The sequence below is a fragment of the Pollachius pollachius genome (assembly GCF_949987615.1).
Source record: "Pollachius pollachius genome assembly, chromosome: 7".
NCBI classification, from domain to species: Eukaryota; Metazoa; Chordata; class Actinopteri; order Gadiformes; family Gadidae; genus Pollachius; species Pollachius pollachius.
Window position 1 is genome coordinate 16300139 of NC_136940.1, and position 23779 is coordinate 16323917.

At 43.4% G+C, this 23779-nt stretch overlaps 1 protein-coding gene across 1 annotated transcript; it reads left to right on the forward strand.

Annotated features, from left to right (window-relative positions):
• Positions 1 to 558: 558 nt before the first annotated feature.
• Positions 559 to 7492, forward strand: LOC307078287 (uncharacterized protein; the record flags this gene model as incomplete). Its single annotated transcript, XM_079740030.1, has 15 exons — positions 559 to 875; positions 980 to 1130; positions 1527 to 1610; positions 1689 to 1899; positions 2001 to 2173; positions 2272 to 2370; positions 2458 to 2690; positions 2802 to 2980; positions 3068 to 3431; positions 3588 to 3705; positions 3789 to 3880; positions 3962 to 4079; positions 4260 to 4355; positions 4473 to 4574; positions 7404 to 7492. The coding sequence occupies exons 1-15, from the start codon at positions 777 to 779 to the stop codon at positions 7490 to 7492; spliced, it is 2208 nt and encodes a 735-aa protein (XP_079596156.1). The 5' UTR covers positions 559 to 776.
• Between the last annotated feature and the right edge of the window lie 16287 nt (positions 7493 to 23779).

A 23779-nucleotide genomic window follows, 5' to 3' on the forward strand; every position in this document is an offset into this window, starting at 1 on the left:
CACACACACACACACACACACACACACATACACACACACACACACACACACACACACACACACACATATACACACACACACACACACACACAGTATCTTGTACAATGATTTTTAGATTTCTTCTTTGTAAAACTTGAAAAATAAAGTAAGTTTTGGCTATGGAAAAGTAATTATTTCCCTTATTATACAAATAGGCTATGCTGTTAAGGCTGCCGTGTTCCAATACCTGTACTTCCATGAGTATACTTAAAGGAAGTATACTATCCGTACTATCTACTACGTTAATTTTTCAGATGTGAGTGCTGTTCCAAATCGAGTACTCCGTGGTGCACTAGCCGGAAATTACGATCACGACTGCCGCCGTGGCTCCTCCCCCGCAATAAACATCCCGCTTTGAAAGGTGAACTCTTTACGCCTAGCAGCTATAAAAAACTATAAAAACTAAAAAATGACTATTAATGCAGGCTATGTGGAAAATGCGCCGACTTTGGCTCAGCCTGGCTCCGACTCTTCCGCTACGTATACATATGTGTAATCCAGCACATATAAAGACGGGGACCAGAAAATAATTACTTTCTCTCCATTGAAACCCATTCATATTTTTCGATCTCAGAGGTCCCATGAGGGGCCTACCGGAAGGGGCGAACTTACGAGCTCTATGACGCTGCTCTCGAGCGACATATAGATAGGACTGCTAATCTTACAAGCATTCTCAAGATCGATTGTCGGCAGTAGTTCTATTCATTCTATCGCTGTAACTTTTCTCTCGTGTTGCTATGGACAAGTTGTTTGACCTGGATCTCCGTGACCCCCGCACAGAAGGAAGACACCTTGCCGTTGGGTTGATGCATGACCAATTCCTTGCAGAAGCCATGGTAACAACCTTTTGTACATTAACTGAACTTGAACTTGTACATGAAATGAAGGTTTCAGTACCTCAGAAACTCCGTCTAACAAGATGTTGGACTTAAACACACAGGAGGCTGCGGAGAATGTCAATCGGGCAAGATCTGGAGGGGATTCACCACGGAGCTCAACCAAACGGAGCGGACGCGGCAAGGCCAGAGGGAGACGTGGAGGCCGTGCGGGCCATACAGGCCGTGCAGACCGATGGAGTGGCCTAACTACAGGTTTGTTTATGTGCAAATTCAGATTAGTTTAATTTGGTGACAAACAATTACCCATGGCAATTAGGGATGGATCCTATTAGGGATGAATTTTCTATTATTCGATTTTTCGTTCCCGTGGGTCAAAGTCGATTTGTAACATTTGGACCGTTAAAGGTTGGGTATGGGATTTGCGAAACGCCAGCAGATTTTGAAAATACACAACTCAAATGGTCCTACCCCCTCTCCTTCAACGCTGACTCTACCCATTCCAAGTACAAGTACATGGGAGCGGGGGAGAGGGAGTGCCGTACGACCGTTTGATTGACGTACTTACTGTCAAATGAGTTTCTTGCAGCAGTGCAAGCACTTGAGTGTCTGCCGTAGAGATATATTAATCTGTCATGTACTGTTTAACAGGCATGGACACTGAGGTGTTGGCACTTCCTTCAGAGGATTCCTTGCCCTTACCCAGAGCACAGCAAAATCCTCAAGAGATGTTTGGTAAATATACAGTGTTTAATTCTGAAATCCAAATACTGTATATAGAATGTAGATCATTTGGTTATATTTTATTTGCAGAACAAAACATGGAGAGGCTTTCTGCCCTACTGGATTCAAGCCCCTGTCCTGCTGAGCCTGAGAGAAGCGCAGCATCATCGTGGTCTGTTAGGCAGCAGAAAGCCTCTGACCGTTGGGAGGAAGCACGGCCGTACCACCTCAGATGCCTTTTGGAATCTGAGGCTGTTGGCAAGCCATTGTGTTGCTTCTGCCACAAGCCGGCTGTTATAAGGTTGGATGTTCATCAATCAAATAATAGAATGTATCTATGTACACTAAAAAAAGTATATCATATAAATTGAGTGACTTGACTTGAGTGTTTTGTCTGCTTAGGTGCAGAGAGTGCCTTCCGGAGCAGTGGTTTTGTGGGGCCTGCGACATGCATAACCACAGCAAACGGCCACTCCACAACAGGGACAGCGTGGTGGATGGCTTCTTTAAAGCCATTCCCCCATCCACATGTATCTCAAGAGGAGAGACTGGAATATATGCCACACATGAGCAAGGTAAGGTCTGACAAATCTACCTGTCTAGACTTCCTGATCCTTATCTTGTTTATTCAGTCTGCTGCCATATACAGAATGTTCACTTTTCTTTTCGACAGATCGCATTTTACCCACAATGCCAGCACAGCACTGCACCTGCCAGGTCCCTAGCTTCACAGTGGAAGCTGGGAAACCAGTCATCTTGATTACCATCAATGGTAGAAACCAGTTCTCTATTTAGACTTCTGTTAGTCTAATATACAATATGTGTCAATGATTATGACTAATGTTGTTTTTTTCGTTAGGGCGTTATGATTTGCATTTGCCACGTTATGTGTGCCAAACATGCCTGCAGCAGTGGGCCCCTGATGTGAGAGACCTAGTCAGGAGTGGATATTGGCCAGCTTCTGCAAATGCTTCCACAATCTACACGGTGGACCTCCTCAACACCTTTCAGGAGCTGAAGTTGATCTCACCTGGATTCTCCAGGCAAGCCCTTGCAAAAATGCTGGAACATCGCACACTGTGTGCAGGAAGAGTAAGTGACATCAGCAATACTATTTATTATGCTCACCAATATTGTCAGCAATTTTTTTATTTTTTTTTGACTATCTCAAAAATGTTTTCCATATTCTGATATACTTTCTAGTCTGGACAGATCAACGGGGATGCCCTGCAGAGGAGCTTTCTTGAGTTTGCATACGCCTCCTTTGAGAAAGACCAGCTCTGCTGTGATACCCCTTTCACCTGCCCTGCCTGCACACCTGAAATGGTAGCAGTGTCAGCAGATGGCAACAGGAAGCTTTATCGCTTTGGCCATACTGGAAGGTGCACTTTAAGTTCTCTTTGGTAATTGAGTCGTGACTGTAAGTGACAACAAGAGTAGGTAATGGATGTTATATATTTTTCCCCTAGATCTAATGACACTCCCTTTTTTGATGGGCTATTTCTAGCCAAAGACAGTGAGGTGTCTGATTTTGTCAACACAATACTGTATGACTCTAAACTGGATGAGGAAGGCGTTGAGGTTGCGGTGTGTCGGCATGGCTTCCTTTTAAAAGCCCTTAACATGTACCGAGGAGAGATATTTGCGTATCCTATGTATCTCCAAAGGGAGCTTCTCCCAAGCAAGGCACAGTTTTTTGCTATGGATGTGGCATGCAAATACTGGCCATACCTACAAAAAGTTGCTTCGGTCATTCCAGCTCTCAAGAGCCTCACAGAAATGAAGCCCTTCCTGAGCATCATGCATGCAAGAGCTCATGCTACCAAGTGTGAGGTATGTCTGTTATCTGTTATTTTCAAATGAATACGCCATGTGTTACTATAGGAATGGACAGCTTTAAGCTGAATTCCTTTTCCATAATATTTGTCCACGTTTTCCAACTGCTTCATTGGCTCTAATGAACCCCAAATCCACCCATCCTTGCAACAGATAAAATGGAGTGGTCGGAATCAGAAGGGAGCAGGCACAACTGCCGGTGAGGAGGTGGAGCAAATAAACAGCTACCTCTCCCGTTGTGCCCTGACAACAAAGTACATGTCAAAAGCAGGTAAGTCACTTTGGTCTGAGTTTATGCTATCATCTAATATTGCTCATAGATTGCAGAACATAATGTAATTCTCCTTATACCAGCACGTGTGGACATGCTCACTGTGCATGCAATGGGTTGGAACCATCACAAAGCAGAGACGCTACACAAGGCCCTCTCCACAAGATATGTGAAGGTATGTTTCATATTCATGTATGTTTTTGTGCCAGTTGTTAGGCAGACTGAGTTCCTATTGTAATTATTGTAAATATTTTAGACATCTAAAAGGGCAGAAGAAGAGGCAGAGAGGCTGTCACAACTGCAGAAGGACCTGCAGTGCTCAAATGCAATGGCTGTACAGTGGATTGCTGAAGTCAAGGAATGGGCAGAGAGCGGTGAGGACAGAACAATATACATGCCTTTTTGCAGTTTCCTTACAGACATTTGTGTTCAAACGGTAATCAAAATAATACACAATCAGTGAAGCATTAGTGCTGCAAAAATCTAGAAAACTCGGTTGCATTGTATAGAATACAGTACACTGAGCTTAATTTCACCCTAACGGATATCTACAGAGACCCCAGTAACGGGTCTGCACGTTCTCCAGCAGTCCATTGAGGGTCTCCATCTGGGTCTAAAGCAACAGAAACAAACCCTCTACCGTCAGAATGGTATGTAGGCTTTTTCTTGAGTTATCCGGTATACCTAACAATGTATCTATATTGTTTTTAATATAACCTATACAAGGTTTTTGTGTCTGCATATTACGTTTCTCCTAAACAATCTAGACAGCAACAAGCTTCGCCATCGTCTCCGAAGAAAGTTGACGGAAGACAACGGTCGGACCCCGAGGGGTCCGACCGTTGTCTTCCGGGGGGCCTGCCCTCGGGGTCTGACCGGGCCAAGTCTCGGACAGGAAGGGCCCCCCCTTCCTGCCCTCGGGGTCCGACCGGGCCAAGTTTCGGTGCGGAGGTCCCAGTTAGGCCCTAGAACAAGGTATTAAAATTTCAGGGCGGTAGGACCTTCCTATCTCAAAAACTGTTTTTCCACCACATTCTGAACCATTAGGTCTTGCAGGCTACACTTCTGAGGGGCTTTGTCCAAATGACACTCCATTTGGGAAAACTTTTTTTCTCTAAGGGCTAGAACTCCAAATCTCTGATATGTCGTACACGGGGCCCCGGGAAATGTGTGTAAACATTTTAGCATCCCTAGCTATCTCGAAAAGGTCGGCAAAGGGGCGTGACCTCCAACAGTACAGTAAATGTACATAAGACAGTGGTTAGTTTCTAGTCCTTATTTTTTGTGGGATGGAGGTGTACATTTGTGGCTAAAGGTGTGTAGACACAGCTGGCCTGTGGCCACGTTTTTGAAGTCGGGGGTCAAAAGGTCAAAAGGAGCCGGCACCACGCCGCTTATGAGATAACAAAAAGTTAATGTGTGTTTCTCTCATAACTTTTTGTCATTATTAAAGAGAGGCCTGATTCTCAGATATGCATGTTGGATGGCTAGGGTGTAGGTTTGGGTAGAACTTCAGACCAAAATCTTGTAAGCGAGCCGCTGGGTGAGGTGCAACAAGATGGAGCACTTGCTGAGTAATTTCTTGTAGGGCCGGTGCGTAAGAGGGCAAACAAGATGTCCTTCAATATCTACGCTTCCAGGCGATTGCAACGGTGCCACACATGAACACATTCAAACATGTTTAATGGTAGTAATTAGCTGTCGAAATTGGAGGCCTTATGGCCAATAATGACCAGCTATTGATTTGCTTCCCGATAAAAGTTTGTGACAAATGACATGTTATTTAGCATCTACACATTGAGCTGAGTCCAATGACACAAAGCATGACACTCCACGGCCCTACACGGCCCCCTACACTACATGGCCCCTGTATTTTACATGGTACACCTATGGTCTAGGGCATGATCTCTGTGTGGCACAAGGTCGAGCTTGATCTCATTGGACTCAGCTGCTAATGTAGATGCTAAATAACATGTAATTTGTCAGAAAACTCCATCGGGTAGCAAATCTATAGCTGGTTATCTATAAAGGCCTCCAAAATCGACAGCTAATTACTACCCTGAAACATAGTCAAATATGGTCATGCATGGCACCGTTGCAATCGCCTCGAAACGTAGATGACAAATGACACCTTGTTTGCCCCGTTACGGGAAGATATTTTCATGGTATATCTTTCTATTTCCTAACCAAGCTCCATTGCCGTCTTTAACCAACGTGGTTTGCCGAGAGTCACGTGACGTTGACGCAGGCCCATTGAAAAGAAAAGGCCCAAAAAACGTAGGCATGTCACATGTTTAAAGCCGTTATTGTAATTAATTAATTTAATATTAAAATATAGGCTATTATATGTATACAATTATTACGTCGTGTAATATTCTATCTATAAGTAGACCATAACTTTTATTCAATTATCGTTATAACATGATCTGTATCTGACCATTGAACATCTTTAACCAAGTTCAGGTATAACCAGACCATATAACAAATATTTATAACATATAAACTAGGCTATACGTATAGCATATCATACATTTGGTTACAGGCCAAATTCGGTATAAATGTTACCCTCTGCTGGCCCACAACTAGATCGTCGCGTCCCTAGCAACCTGACGTCTTTGAAACATGCTAGGGAGACCATAAAACTAACTATCGAACAAAAGATCAGACACATTCACTGACTGAAGATTATGCAAGTAAAAAGTATATTTTTCGCTAGAAATGTTATTAGAAACACGTTTAATGGTCAATCTGTCCTAAAATATTGGATATATATATATATATATATATATATATATATATACCTAATGCCTTCAGGGCGGCGCTACTGTTCAATCAGGACAAGAACAATGAGGTACTCCCACTCTTTTATCCCTGCAACCATCAGGTTACTAAATGATGACAAAAGTAAGGAGTAGGTGGAGAGCACACCAGTGTTGCTGGGTGTTTCCGGGGGCAGGGTGGTTGTTACTGACGGGCTGAAATGAATTGTGAGTTAAATGTGTGTGTTGGACTGCCTTTGATATATGTTTTTGTCTACCTCCTATTGCTATTTATTGTATTTATTAAGTAATCTATTATGTGAGACTGGAAACTGTGAACGAAATTGCCCATTTTGGGATAAATAAAGTTTTCTAATCTAATCTAATATATATATATATATATATATATATATATATATATATATATACGTAACCATTTCCCCCAAATGCTGGGAGAACGTATCGACCCCTATTGGTGCTATTCCTCCATTCATTTAGATGGGCGGAAGAAACGTGTATCTCTTCACGCTTTGGTCAGGCATAGCGTGACACTGAACACTCCTTGTGAGGTGGACCAATGTATCTATTTCACGCCTTGGCGTGATACCGGGTTGAACAGACTGTTCTGTGTTTATGTGTGGAAAAATAACATCATTACACGGTTCCATAAAATAACATAATCAGCAAAGACAATGGTTTTATTTCCATGCTTTAAACGGCATTCGGGCTGCTAGTTTCAGCGTCCATAGCAACCATCATAGGCTTAGCCACCATGTTTTTCTGTCGAGACAAAATACGTTTTCAGACAAACGTAATTGAGAATGCCGAATAGTTCTCTGGGAACGTAATTTTCATGAGACAGGGTTGTCCTTTAGGGCTTCGGCCTCCTAATTGATCATTGATCAAAACTCTGCCCAATCCTCACCTTCTCTGACGCAGAGAAACTCGTCCACGCCTTAATCCCCTCCAGGCTTGATTACTGTAACAGCCTTCTCATCGGTACACCCTATAACATCTATGGTCCTTAGATTATTATTTATTTTATTGTGTTATTGCCCTTCGTGTTTTGTTGTAGCACTTTGAGATTATTTTTATGAAAAGTGATTTACAAATAAAATGTATTATTATTATTATTGTAGTAGGCTATATTTGAATGCCCTTTCACATATATGAAACCACCACCACACCATGGTTGGTTTGACGTAGCAGCTAACTTAATCATCCAAGAGAATCTGGTGTTTTGGTGTTGAATAAAGATCTATCAGCACAATATTTTAATAATCTGTTGTGACTAAATTGACATTCAGTAGGCCCTGCTTGCACTTGTATGTTTAAAATCAATATTTTCTATACAATATAGCCATTTGCAATTATACCTGGATGCATATCTTAAATACATTGAATGGATTAAATACTCAATTAATTGCTGCTACTACTCTATTAGCTAGAGACCCTTCAGCCCACAACTTTTGAGTTACTTTAACTTTACCCACCATGTACTGCCTACAGACTGGAATTCATATTTATATTAACTGTTGTGTCCATACATATATATATATATATATATATATATATGTGTGTGTGTGTGTGTCATTAAGCTCTTAGTGACCACATTTGAATGGCAGGGCAATCATGTATCAGGAGTAGCACCACATTCTAGAAAGACTGAAAATATGTTTTTATTTGAAGAGGGCAGGGGGACTAATTCAAATCTTTTGGCTGCCAGGACCTGGCCCACTCCTTCCCACTGAAAAGAGAACAAATAATATATCAATGAACCGTTTTGTGATGATTGGTCGAACTCCACTTACATAACACACAGTATATACCTACTTTATATTGATTCTCATCTATAAAGGCAATTACAAATCAAGCCCAATCTTTGCACATTTTTGTTCTTGAGCAATACCACACTTTCAAGTCATTTTCTAATAATTCAAGATCTAATAATGTAATAGTGTATGACACATAAGAAAGGGAATGATGAAACCACTTGATAGGAAATCTGGTTGGCAAGTGTGTTTGGTGGAAGAACTACTGTTAAACGTTAAAATAGCAGCAGCTATTTTGCACCAAGATGGTGCAAAATAATATGGTATAATATAGAATACTCGGAAAAGCAATGAAGTGGTTTAAAAAAACCCAGTGAAACAGAAAGAAACCAAATTAAATACATACCAAACTGGGCAAGGCTGCCAATCAACAAGGACTTCTTTAATGCCCTATCAAGGAAAGGAACCATAAATTCATTAGTAAGATAATAAATTCAGTGTTAGCCTATAAATTTGATAGACAAAATGCATTGACGGTATTATTCCAAAATATTTATGCAAATTACTTGTATACATGAGTAAATTACATTTACAGTATGCACTTAATATGCATGCTCATGATCAATCAGCGAGAATGTCATTCCTACAGTTAATCACGCATGTGTTTTTGCTGGGTCTTTATGGGTCTGTCAAACCTTTCTCATCCTCTCCTTCCCGTAACTCCTTATTTCGAAGGAGTCACGACCAATATGGTAGGGGCAATCTGAAAATATAAAAAACATGTTTTTCACAACAAAACCATCTATGCTTATCCACTGGCAAATATAAAATACCGCAAATATAAAATCAATAACAGTAATTATTAATACTGTATTAATGCTGTAATCGCTGCTATGAATACACAGGAGAATAATTTACAATTCCATAATTATAAATTGTGTAAAGGGTTTGTCAGTGCTCTGATCGTTACAAACTATTTCATCTTACTCTTCGGTAAAGTCTTGTTCCTTTTTTCAAGCCCCTTCTGGCTGTGATGCTCTGTAGGAAAGAAATGTTGAGGTATTCAAACAAAGACTCAAATGGTCATAACCAACATTCTTATTACAGTCCTTTTTCCAAAATAACTACAATAAATGTAATGCTATGGTGAAAAGAATAGTAGTCAATTAGCAATTCGATCTGTACAGACATTCTGAACATACCTTTTCTCCTCCGCTTCCTCTGCACAGTAGAGACCGCTGTTGGAATGGAAAATAAAATATTACTCATTCAGGCAATGATGTTTATTTGTATGACACTTAGTACCTTCTCATGCATGCTTTAATTGAAAAATCCATACCTGGTCCTTCCGTGTCCGGGTGGGCCACCTCCTCTACCTGCAGGGCCCCCTCCTCCACCTGCAGGGCCCCCTCCTCCACCTGCAGGGCCCCCTCCTCCACCTGCAGGGCCACCTCCTCCACCTCCTCCACCTGCAGGGCCACCTCCTCCAACTGCAGGGCCACCTCCTCCACCTGCAGGGCCACCTCCTCCACCTGCAGGGCCACCTCCTCCACCTCCTCCACCTGCAGGGCCACCTCCTCCAACTGCAGGGCCACCTCCTCCCCCTCCTCCACCTGCAGGGCCACCTCCTCCAACTGCAGGGCCACCTCCTCCCCCTCCTCCACCTGCAGGGCCACCTCCTCCCCCTCCTCCACCTGCACGGCCCTGTCCTCCACCTCTCCCATGTCCATGTCCATCTAAGATGACATAAGATAACACTCACTCAAAGTCCAACAGTGGAACTTCAACAGTGCAAGTGTAAATTCAGTTTTAAAAAATATGAAATTAAGACCATACAGATCTATACACATCTATACACATAAATAACCATAAACAAACATGAAAAGAGGTTAGCACTTATACAGCTGACTTAGTATATTGTAATTTGTAGCATAATATATTGGATTATATATGCAGTATATAACAATATATAGGATTAGCCTCTTTAATTGTCATAGATATTCCTGTATGTCTTCACCTGAGTGGTCCCCCTGCCCTCTTCTGGCCCCTCTGCAGTCCCACTTGCAAAAGGGGTCCATCCTGTGCAAGTTTGAAAAGTGTTGCAAAGGGTTATTAAATTGCAAATGGCAACCAAAAAAATTGTAGCAATAGTTCCATGATAAAAATGAATGTGGTGGACAAATAACAAGATGCAGTTAGTATTTTGGTAAACAAAGCAGAGGGTGTGTGGAATTTATAAAAATAAAGAATCATACCTTGACAAATGTACTCATGGATGGAGCCCATTTTTTTTGAGGGACTCCTCCGCAAATGTGGCCAAGGTGCAACGAGGTGTGAACACCTTGACCACATGGCTCTTTTTAGTGGCTTTTCCAAGCAGCAGGACAGGTTTATATCCTGCTGCTTGAAGCTTTTCGAGCTGTAAGGAAATCACAGCATGTTAATGTTTTGCCTGTAGTAATCAAAAAAGACCTACTATTCAAAGCAATAGTGATTCAGACAGTTAAAGGTAGAACATAATTAATCTGAATTGTTTACATACCAGGAGGAACATTTCCTGCTTGACAACAGCCATGTTGTGGTTCTTCTTGCGGGAAGACGCCCACTCTTCCCGCTTAGCCTCAAATTTTCTCAAGGCAATTTTGAGGCGTTCCTTTACAGGCTGGACCATTTTGCAGTGCCTGCAAACCTTTTTAGCGCAAGGCAGAATGGTTTTGCAGGAGGGCCATGTTTTACATGTGCTGCCTGGCATATTGAAAGATTACCTAATTTACAAAGACACAGACAAACCGAATAGACAGATAAACAAAACAGATTAGATACACAGATAGTAGATAGATAAGAAAGATTATAGATATAAAATATTAGCATTGGCAGAGAGATAGTTAAGATGTATGATGCTTATTTGAAGCTGCAGGGAGAAAAAAGTAAATCACTAAAAACAAACTATTTTTTACAAACAGCCGACTACATTGTGTAAATTACCTTCTAACATGATGCTGTGTATGGTACTTATCTAAGCCTTTCTCATTGTTCAATTTCAATTACTAACGAACTAGCTAGCCTACCCGAGGGACAGGTGGCGACGTAGGCCTACATTAGCCTATGAAGCAACGCTTTTGTTATCTGTTATTAGCTGTTAATACCTGTTAATATTCTTTGACAACGGCAATATAATTATTTGCACTATCAACTCCATAATCTTAGTATTTCAAGCATTCAACCGTTTTTAAATAGCAGTCAATCATAGTTGAACTTACGTCACACAAACCAGCACCGCAAATTTTCGGTCACTCCAGAGTTGACGTCTTTCTTTCAACCCGGTGTCACGCGATTGCGTGCTCCTGCGCACGACCGTGTGCGTGTGTGTGTGTGCGTGCGTGCGTGCGTGCGTGTGTGCGTGTGTGTGTGTGTGTGCGTGTGTGTGTGTGTGTGTGTGTGTGCGTCTGTGCGTGTGTGTGTGTATAACACGCTATTTTATGTTGAAATGCGACGTAATCCAGTGTTCACGAAAAGTACACTGTCAACGTATGCTTTTGGCGACTGGGTTGGCTCTCAGATATACGTGTTTCTAACAAGATGATATCATTAAAAGTTACATAAAGTAACAGTTTAATAACACAAACGCAGGAAGCACGTGAGCTGCTAGTTTAGCGAAAGCAACCTGACGTCGTTGAAACATGCGAGCGAGCCGATCAAATCCTAATAACTATAAAACTAAAGATCAGACACAATCACTGACTAAAGATTATGCAAGTAAAAAGTATATTTCTCGCTAGAAATGTTATTAGAAACACGTTTAACGGTGAATCGGTCCTAAAATATTGCATTTCCCATTCAGATAATAAAGATTAATAAAGATCATACACATTCACTGACTGAAGATTATGTAAGGAAAATGTACATTTCTCGCTAGAAAAGTCATTAGAAACGCGTTTAATGGTGTATCTGTCCTAAAATATTGCATTTCCCATTCAGATAATAAAGATTAATAAAGATCATACACATTCACTGACTGAAGATTATGTAAGGAAAATGTACATTTCTCGCTAGAAATGTCATTAGAAACGCGTTTAATGGTGTATCTGTCCTAAAATATTGCATTTCCCATTCAGATAATAAAGATTAATATAAGCTACGCCGTGTTCCGGAGCCGCGGGGGATTCTGGGAATTGGGGTTCTCAGTTGACAAATGGGGCTTTTGTTAACTTGTTTTGTTGTTAGGATACAAACGTGTCTCCCCCCCTCAACAAACGTGTCCCCCCCCCCCCCCCATTCAACTAACGTGTGTCCCCCCCCCTACAATCGTGTGTCGTCGTCCCCCTCAACAAACGTGTCTCCCCCCCCCCCCCCCCCCCTCCCCGGTCAACAACAGTCTCCCCCCCACCCCCCCTAAACAATCGTGTCCCAAACCCCGAAACCCGCCTCCACAGCGGCACACTTGGATACTGTAGGTATAACACGCTATTTTTTACGTTGAAATGCTACGTATCCAGTGTTCATGGAAACGTGCACCGTCAACGTTTTTTCTTGGCGACTGGGTTGCTGGGTTGGTGTGTCCCGTCCCCCCCCCCCCCTACAATCGTGTGTCCCCCCCCCCCTCAACAAACGTGTCTCCCCCCCCCCCCCCCCTCCCCGGTCAACAACAGTCTCCCCCCCCCCCCCTTAACAATCGTGTCCCAAACCCCGAAACCCGCCTCCACAGCGGCACACGTGGATACTGTAGGTATAACACGCTATTTTTTACGTTGAAATGCTACGTATCCAGTGTTCATGGAAACGTGCACTGTCAACGTTTTTTCTTGGCGACTGGGTTGCTGGGTTGGTGACACAAACCAGCACCGCAAACTTTCTCTCCCGCTTGAGATGACGTGTTTCTTTATAGTGTAACGACCTCGCCGGTGACATAATCATGTCGAGTCATTAGTTGAAGGTAGTTTTAATGGACCAAAAACCAGGTCACTGAAACCCGTAACATTGTAACAACATTGAAACCAACAGCTGAAAACCGGACCCAAACAAACCCCGGTTACCCCGGCAACACGGTCTCACTCGCGTGCAGGCCCCCACCCTCCTGTTCTTCCAAGGCCCTCCCCCAGCTGACCTAATGATTCGCCCCACATGCTGTTTGACAAGAATAACATTACAATACATGCACATAGAACAACTGGCATAACGGACAACGAAATATAATGTAACACATAACACACAAACTATTTAACTGTCCCAGGGTCGCTACAATAGATTCATGGGTCTGATTCGCCAATTTCCCATGCTGATATCCCGAAAGATTCTCGGGCATCTTCGACAATTTGGCTATAGATTGTCTCATTACACGCTAAATAATATAATTATAGCCTAATTATATATATAGGTTTTGGCATAAACATAACTAGGGTGCACTGTACTATCTGCGCACACCCTTTCTGAAGCCTCTCTCTCGCTCTCTCTCTCTCTCTCTGTCCCTCCCGCTCTCTCTTTCTCTCTCTCTCGTAGCGTTTTGTGGAGAACGTTAATTGTCTTAGAACACTCCCATTCAGAATGCATTGGTTTACATTTCGTTTTGTGTAACACGCAAAAAGTCGGACTATCGTGCTCGGGAACACGCTTCAATAGATTAACGTTCGTGCGCAGGAGCACGCAATGGCGTGATACCGGGTTGACCCTCTAGTTATATATATGTCAATATTTCCGATTTTTTTTAAGCAGACCTCCTCAAAAACTGAAACGAACGTGCTCCACAGAACGTGTTTCTCAGACAATTAACGTGCTCCACAAAACTAAATGAGAGAGAGAAAGAGAGAGTGGCTTCAGAAGGGATGTGCGCAGATAGTACAGTGCACCCTCTAGTTATATATATGTCAATATTAAAATTTTAGCATTTTTGAAGCAGACCTCCTCAAAAACTGAAAATAAATAAATAAAAATAACCTTCTCCACAGAACGAAATGTAAACCCATGCATTTTGGATTGGAATGTTTCTCAAAAAAATAAATAAATAAATAAAATAAAAATAAAATATATATATATATATATATATATATATATAGGAGAGGCCTATATAGTGCGTCAGTGTCCATCTCTATGGCTCCCTCTCTCTCTTTTCCACTGTGTTTCGAGAATTCACATCGATATAACGAGAGAATGATAATGATGATTTTCTGATTTTCTTGCCGTAATGATAACGGCAAGAAAATAAAGGCTCCATGGTGATAATAATTTAAATATAATTAAATTAAAGCTCCGATGGCATGAAAATCTCACTTTATGAGGTTTTCTAACATAAATATGAGTTCCCTTAGCCTGCCTATGGTCCCCCAGTGGCTAAAACTTGCGTTTGGTGTAAAACGAGCACTAGGTGTTCTGCTCGCCTTTGAAAAAATTAGGCCCAAGCACACTGATTTGGAATGTGGTCCCATATGTCGTCATAAAGGATCTAAGCTCATCCCCTTTCTCTGCCTTGCCCGCCCAGAGAATTTGGCCTGCCAATGAGACACGACCGTGCGAGCGCCACGTGTGTGTGTGTGTGAGTGTGTGTGTGTGATTACACACACTGTAACGCAAGTGTTGCTGTTGGTGTGATGGCACATAACACGTCGGTTCTTTGACGTCTCTTGTATTTCCATAACGAGACTGTAGTTGGGGTTATCTCAGCCATGGTTGAGAAGGAATTGGGGGAAAGGAACTTTGGCTTTGACTCCCTGAAGTATGAACTGCGACATGCCGCGAGGCACCACCGCCGCGAAGCACCACCGCCTGGCAGCGGGCAGCCGGCAGCGGGCAGCGCACGGTTCAGTCTACTTCAGATTGATATGCAAGTGGAAGAACCAGAGACGTCGGGGAACTTGCAAAGTCGTTTGTGATTCATAATATCGTCTGGAGGCGCACACAGCTTTTGGCTATGATAATATGTATTATTTGATATAGATGTCTATGCATTATATAATATTATTTGGATATAGAGCTCCAGGACTGTAACGTGTGTTGTACACTTCCTTGTTATTTGGATAACCGTTCTGCTGTTGGTGTTATGGCGCATAACACGTCTGACTCTCGTCTCTGGTATTTCCACAACGAGACTCGTAGTGGGGGTTATCTCAGCCATGGTTGAGAATGAATTGGGGGAAAAGGAACTTTGGCTTTGACTCCCTGAAGTACATGAACCACGACATGGAGGAGAAAGGGATTGTTGGCCGCGAATGTCTCCCGCTTGAGCCCCGCATCCCGCTGCCGAGGGACCACCGCCTCGGCGGTGCAGGAGGCGGTGGTGCCTAAGCGCTGACCACTGCCGAGGCGGTGGTCACTCGGCAGCGAGGCTCCGGCGGGAGACAACCGCGGTCAATAATCGCGGGCAACAATCCCTTTCTCCTCCATGTCGTGGTTCAGTCTACTTCAGATTGATGTGGACGTGGAAGAACCAGAGACGTCGGAGAACCCCACGCGGTCGTTTGAGATTCATAATATTGTCTGGAGGCTCACACAGCTTTTGGCCGTGATAATATATATTATATGATATAGATATCTATTTATAATATATTATTTAGATATAGAGCTCCAGGACTCCTGCGTGTTCTAGAATATTTACAGAACACGGCTAAAGATACACACCCACTGTAAACAGAGCGCATGGTACCGTGGCTGCAAGCTACTCAGGGCCACACCCCCACCCTCCTCCTTGACCCACCTCTCTCCTCCTTATTTGCATTAAAGCTACAGACACCGAAACAGCGCATTTGGGGAAAGCTCAATGTGAGACTGGCTCGTAGTGGCTGTAATTCTGCACCACAGCTGAATTTCGGGAACGTCTTCAAATACTGTGTTTGGGGCCTACTAATATCTATATTAAAGCATCCATAAAGTAGCATGCCATAGCACCTTTAAAGCGTTTAACAAGGAAATGAGACGATCTAGTTGTGGGCCAGCAGAGGCTGAATTTTAACTGAATTCGGCCCATAACCTTATTTTTTACATCGTTTTTTTATATTATGAATAGATTAATATTTTCTGGTATACCCACACTTACAAATTGGTAGAAGTGGAATTTTAACGGTCAATTAGGCTACAGATCTTGTTATAACGTTAATTGAATAAAAGCTACATGGTCTAAATATTAGAGGCTAACTAAATAGTTGTATATTTATATATATATAATATATATTTTAATATTAATTTAATTCAATATTAAACCAATACATTTCAATCGGGAGATTTTCTTCGACTTCAGAAGGGGGGGCGGGCTGCACAGTGCAAGCTCTAGCATCATCTTGTTATTACAATAATTGAATAAAAGCTAGGCCTACATGTCTACTTATATTATAAATAAATCACTTTATATTAAAAAAAATATATATATATATAGGCCTATATAATATATATTTTAATATTTAATTAATTCAACATTAAACCAATGCATTTCAATCGGGAGATTTTTTTAGACTTCAGAAGGGCTGCGCAGTGCACGCTCTCGCCCCCCATATCGTTCTATTTCCCACAGTTTAGGCTTGTAATTAATATGTTTATTTTGTAATCATCGTGACTCCTTGGTGGTTGGTGATGGTGGCTAGTAGGCCTAGCCTATAACGTTGCTCTGAGACATGTGCATGGGCACATATAACGAGGCAGGGTTATTTGAAATAATTCATTAAGTTATCATGTGTGAGAGGTCATTCCTCCTCCTGAGTGTATAGGGTGTGTAATGACAACACAGTCTCACTCCGAGAACGTATACCGACTGTTGGCAAGGGCACTTTAGCGCCGGTCACTGAAGGAAAGGTACCCTTCGGCGTCCCCGGCGATGTTTGACGTTCAGAGCGGGTGCTCCAGTGTGCGAGAATAGGGATATAGTGCCATACCGTCAATATGAATTTCATTCAGGCTGTTCAATGGTCATAATACAGATCTTGTTATAACGATAATTGAATAAAAGCTATGGTCTACTTATATTATAACTGAATAATTGTATATTTTACATATATTACCCAAGTATAGGCAACAATAAAACGCTTGGTTACACATGTATTTTTGTTTTCACATATGTTAGAGTAATTTTCACCTACAAAACAAATCCTATATTGATGAAAGCCCCCACCCCCCCTTCTAACGTTTATTAGCTCACGTTAGCCATCAATCTAAAGCCACAAATATTATCTGATCAATCATTGTACATTAGATTTTTATTCATAGATTAGAACACAAAAGGAGATCGTCAATACTTGGGAATAACATGGGAATGAATGAAACGCGCATGCGCATTTAAAAGACAGTGTTTACAGGAAGTGCGTCATTATTGCGCATCTAGGACCCCGAGTCGATCTGGCAGCCGAGTCAATCCGGTACCCACAACGGCTTTAAACATGTGACATGCCTATGTTTTTTTGGCCTTATCTTTTCAATTGGCCTGTGTCAACGTCACGTGACCTAAGGTCCGCTGGTTAGGAAATAGACAGATATTCCAAGGTTTCCTTCAAAAGGCACCTTGGAATATGTTATTTTCCGCAGTTTAGACTTGTAATTATTAAGTTACATTTCTAATGAACTTCAATCGTTTTTTTCAAATCGCTCTCTGGTGGTTTGTTACGTTACTCTGGGAGACGCGCATGGACAGATTTTATAGTGACACAACCTATAACCTATTCTTGAAAGCAAAACACCATGCTCATTGATTTAACGAGGCAGGGTTATTTGAAAAGAAAAAACTAATTATGATAAAATTAAAAAATTAAAAAAATATTATATATTGGTATTTGTCTACTTATCTGTGGTCTAAATGTAATTAATGTACGATTCCAATAATTAAAATAATTTTTATTATCAAAATTGCTGAATTTGCCTTTTTCCTGAGGGGAAATACACGAGCTGAGTCCGTTTGAGGCAGCAAGCAGTGCTGCCTCACCAAGAATTGCGCAATCCCTCACAACCTGGGTAGAGCGCATGCGCACAACCCAGTTAGCTTTTTCACTGTTGTCACCAATGTAATGTTTGTAGACACTTTTATTGTATGATCGCACTTTACTTAAAGTAGTTAATGTATTTGATGTATGTGTATAACATATTCAGTCTTGTAGCAAGACTAAATATGCTGATCTGACATAAAACCGTGCTGAAAAAGCATGAAATGAGGCAGCCAGTACCTCTGCCTCACTGAAGGGGGCGTATGCGTGAGCCCACAGTGTTTACAGGATGCTTCCGTTAACTTCTTTTAAGCAGTCAAGTGCACTACATCAGTTTGTTAATTTAAAAAAAAACATTTCTGACTGCAAACATGGAATATAATGATTCAAGGCCAGTACTATGTAACAATTGGGTCCATATATTTGTAAATCTGACTCTGTTACGTATTTTAAGCACACAGGCTGCATTACCTCCACATAGCCACATGGGAACAGGATCAAACATATAAGCTGTAATTACTATACATAGCCACAGGGGGAGCAGGACGCAACATACAAGCTGCATTAACTACTCCAGCCACAGCTGGCAGCACCTTTAGACAGGTGAGGAAGCCAGAGCCAATACTTCACATAGGCCACGCCTACTTGATACAAACAGGGAGCGGGAGTCAGATGAGGTCAGAGACATATGGCAGCCCCATTGAGAGCCCCGGGGGAAGCCCCGGGGCTAGAAGTAGCTCTGCGGTAGTTCTCTCCGCGCGTGTTAAATACAATTATCTCCTTTTGCTTCATAGTTATCATACCAAGATACTTTAACAAATAAAGTGAGTTAAAAGCGACCCGGATTGAACTACTTTCTTTAAGAACACGACAATTTGGTGACCCTGCACGTGATTCTGAGAAATGCCGAGGCCCAAGGCTCGGAGACGCGCGGCTACCGCGACACTCAACAACTCTTCCACAGGCGCCACATATCAGGTAAGCAGAACCTATTGTCGTAAAGACTGAATCTGCATAGGATTAGTTATAGGAACACTTAGGTGTAAGAGTTGTTCGAGCCACCGTCTGGTCGCGGCGCTCCGCAGTCCTGAATCACGAATTGTGAGGAGACATAATACTCACGGATGTTTGTATCGTGATGAGCAGTGTTGGGAACGTTACTTTAAAAAAGTAATTAGATATAGTTACTCACTAATTGTTAGTTATAGTTACTCACTAACTAATCTTATGAAAAATGTACTTAATGTAACAAATGCACTTATTGTAAGTCGCTTTGGATAAAAGCGTCTGCTAAATGCCCTAAATGTAAATGTAATTGTTCCAAAAAGTAACTGAGTTAGTAACTGAATTACTCTATAATAAAAGTAACTAGTTACCAGGGAAAGTAACTATTTGCGTTACTGTAAAAAAAAATGAAGTTGCTAAATGTCAAAGAATTGACATATAGCAGTTTTCACTTGGCCTTAATGTGTTAAATGGTTGAACTGCCCATTCAAGGCCCTGATATGCTTCCAACTGAGGCCCCGTCCACACTAACCCGGGTAAATCTACAAACGCATAAATATAAATGTGAAAACGCTGGGTTTGTGTTGTAGTATGGACACGGTAGACAAAGACTTTCAGAAATGATGACGCTCGGTTGCCATGACACTGCCACAAGACCAAGACGTGACCAAGACGCAAAAAAATAGTAGGTGAAATGCAAATGATGATCTCTCTGTACAATGTACTAATTTATCTCCACAAACAACTCGACATATTGGCTCAAACATATTCTTGCTCCAACGCCGGAGGTGAGTGCTGTACTTGATGCTCTTCAGTGATGGTAAAAAACCTGAAAGATGGACAAGACCAGATCGAAAATGATTAACCAGCTGATCAACTGTAAATATCAGCTGACCGCGTGCCTGTAATCTAAACAGAGAGGCATGGCGGAGTTACGTAACCATGACAACAACTGTTCATCAAAATATTTTCAGTGTGGAACGTGGATGCAAAACATTCCGAAAACTATATGAAAACGATAGTGTGGACGGAGATCATTTTCATTGCGGATGTGCGTTTTTACATTTACCTGGTTAAGTGTGGATGGGGCCTGAAATTTAAATTTTCTTGGTTGCAAAGGCAGTGGAACATCTGCCGAATACTACAGAAAATGCCAACATTTCATCGGATTGCTCCAGACACGCCATTTCTGCTGCTTCATCGAATCTGTTTTGTGTGTGCGTTTGCGTGTGGCGTGCGTGTCCTGGCTTGTGTGTAAAAACACTGGCTCAGATTGGCTACCATGAAACATGACTCTGCCTTAGCCAATCATAATCGCTTATCTCGTTGTTAACCCATCCGGTCTCCTCACTAGAAGTTTGTGATTGGAGCCAGGGCTGCGTTCGGATTACTCAGTTTATTCAATCAATTCGTAGTAACGCACTCCATTTTTCGTACAGTAACGGTAACGGCGTTGTAACGACGGAAAAAGTAATTAGTTAGATTACCCAGTTACTGAAAAAATAACGGCGTTACCTAACGCCGTTCTTTTAAACAGCGTTATTACATAATAATCACGAATCGTGAGGAGACATAATACTCACGGATGATTGTATCGTAATGAGACATAATAATCACGAATCGTGAGGAGACATAATACTCACAAATGTTTATACCGTGAGGAGACATAGCACTTATGGTTTTTTGTTTTTTTTGTATCGTGAGGAGACATAATAATCACGACCGTTTTGTACCGTGAGGAGAATACTCACTATATATATATATTTATCGACGAGAATACATCATTGCTCTAAAAATGTAAGTTAAACGCCGTTACCAAACAATACGGCAGACCGCGAGTGCTTCCGGTCTAGAATAAATAGGCTATTGCCTTCCCGTTTTATCCCCAGTTGTATATTCTCACATTGGTTTGAGATACAATATCTTTAGAAGTATTAAGACATGCTCTAGTCTAGTCTAAATGAGCATACTGCTAACCCCAAGGGGTGGAACCTGGAGAACATATTCCTGGCTGGTTTTAATAAACTGCTTACCCTAAGGGGCCTAGGTTTGGAATAGACTCTCCTAGCGGTTTTGATGCTAACCTGACTAAATGAGTGTGAATGCAAGATAAACTCCTAACACCAAGATGGAAAGCCAATGTGCATGAACCATAACATCTTTTTGTAAATAACCCTATTTCCTCTTTGTTTAAAGCGACAGCTCCATCTTGTAACGTGGGTGCCTGTGGTACTGTTCTGTAGGGCGATAGGCGCCATCTTGTTTTTTGCAAAGACCGCATGGTCTCTTATCTGGAGCACCTGTTGAGGTGTTGATACCCCAACACCCCTCTCTCTCTCTCTGCCCCATCATAAACCTCCCCCATCGTAAAGTCCCCACCTCTCCCCCCGTCCCCTCACACCCTCTTCCCTCTCATCTCTCCATCCAGGCCCCCCCCCCCCCCCACCTCTCTCCCTACACCACTCTTTTTTTCTCTGTGTATATGTGTCTCTATATAGATATATTACCTTAAAGATCCATTGCGGTTTCAAGCCATAGTAATGTATTGGCAAACACTTATTAAGCCAAAGGTGCAACTATAATTATCACATTTGACAAATCAACAGGTGGAACTGTCATATTTAATTTGTATATTTCATTCATTCCAATATTTTATGAATTTAGTTTGAGTTGCTTTAAATAGCAATATTTTGATTATCATAACTAGAGTTTTCGCACGCGCATTGCGCGCACTCAACCTCTAGTTTTCATTAAACCCATAGCAATAAGTTGGAAACCCCATTCGATAATGTAGCACATTTCTGAGCGCATATAATAATATTTTGGCTATAATGTTACAACATATATGTGGGGGGACGTGCGACGTCTGGCCTGCAGGGGGAGTATGGACAGGTTGGGAGCACACGGGATTGGCCGGGGGGGGGGATTGAACCTGGTGACGAGCAGGTGTCTGCACTCAGGTCAATCAGGGAGGCTGTACTTATGTGCCTGTTTTCTGTTATAGTAGGAGACCCGGGAGCGAACGGACCAGGGAGGTCCGGAGCGAGCGTGACGCTGAGCTAGATTCACCGAGAGACGGCTAAATGGACCTTTTTGTTACCTTTTGAGATTTCTGTTCAGTTTGTATCGCAAAATAAACCGATCTCCTGCGGAGAGAACGACAACCCCGCCTGCTCTCATTCTTCGAACCCGTTACAGTGGAGCCCAATGTGGGGCCCCGAGAGCAGATAAATGGACCAGTCCCCGTTGGGAAATGTACTCGGGCACCTGGCCCAGATGGCCGAGAGGCAAGGCCAGCTCCACCAGGCACAGAACGAGGTGCTCACGGAGCTTGCCCAGTCCTTTGCCGCCGATCGGGCCATGCTCCATGAGCTCCTCGCCTCCGGCGGAGGACCCCGAGGGCCGGGACCCGCAGCCCAGATTCACGTCCCGAAGATGGGGGAGGCCGACGACGCGGAAGCCTTCCTCGAAACCTTCCAGGGGGTGGCCGAGGTCTCGGGGTGGCCTCGACCGGAGTGGGCGCACCGGCTCCTACCGCTCCTGACCGGAGAGGTGCAGCTCGCGGCCCACAGCCTGCCGGCCGGGGCCCAGCGGGACTACGACGCGATCACCAGGGCCATCCGGGACCGGCTGGGTCTCTACCCCGAGGAACATCGGCGGCGATTCCGGGCGCTGGCCTTCAGCGAGGGGGACCGACCCTTCGCCTTCGCCCAGCAGCTGAGGGACCAGGCCAAGAGGTGGCTGGTCCCAGACCGGAACACGGCGGAGGACGTGGTCGAGCAGGTGGTCTTGGAAAGATTCGTGGAGGGGCTGCCGGCTCGGACCTCCGCCTGGGTCCGGTACCACCGGCCCGAGAGCCTCGCTGCTGCGGTCGACCTGGCGGAGAGCCACCTGCAGCCACCACCGGCGAGGCGTACCGTATCCCGGTGAGGATACAGCGGGGGACGCACCAGGCGCTGTTGGACTCGGGCTGCATGCAGACCATGATCCACCAGCGCCTGGTGTGGTCCGAGGCATTGGTGGAGGCGTTGAACGTTTCGGTGAGGTGTATACACGGGGATGTGCACGAGTATCCTTTGGTCCCCATCGAAATTCGTTGTGGGGGTAGAAAATATAGGGTGAAGGCGGCGGTTAGTTCGAGCCTCTCGCATCCCCTGATTCTTGGGTTGTATTGGGCAGGGTTCCCACAGGCAGTTAGGGGGACTACGGGGTTGCGGACACGACAGGTAGGGATATGTAAGTCATGTGCGGTATTCTGCGCCGAGGCGGGGGCGCCCGACGCTGCTCAGGAATCGGGGGAAGGGGGGGGTCCTCACCCCGAGGTCCCAGCGCCGAGATTCCCACCGGTGGAGGATTTCCCCCTCGAGCAGTCTCGTGACGCCACATTGAGCTCAGCCTACGACCAGGTGATAAGTATTGATGGGAGTCGGGTCCGGCCAGACGCGGCGCTGACTTACCCACACTTCATGGTGGTTAGGGACAGGCTATTGAGTGAGGAGGTGATCACCCAGTTGCTGGTGCCAAGGAGCCGCCGGGAAATGGTCTTCCAGGTGGCGCATTACAACCCAATGGCGGGCCATTTGGGGTACGAGAAAACACTCAACCGGATAATGGCCCGGTTCTATTGGCCGGGGATTCGGGCGGAAGT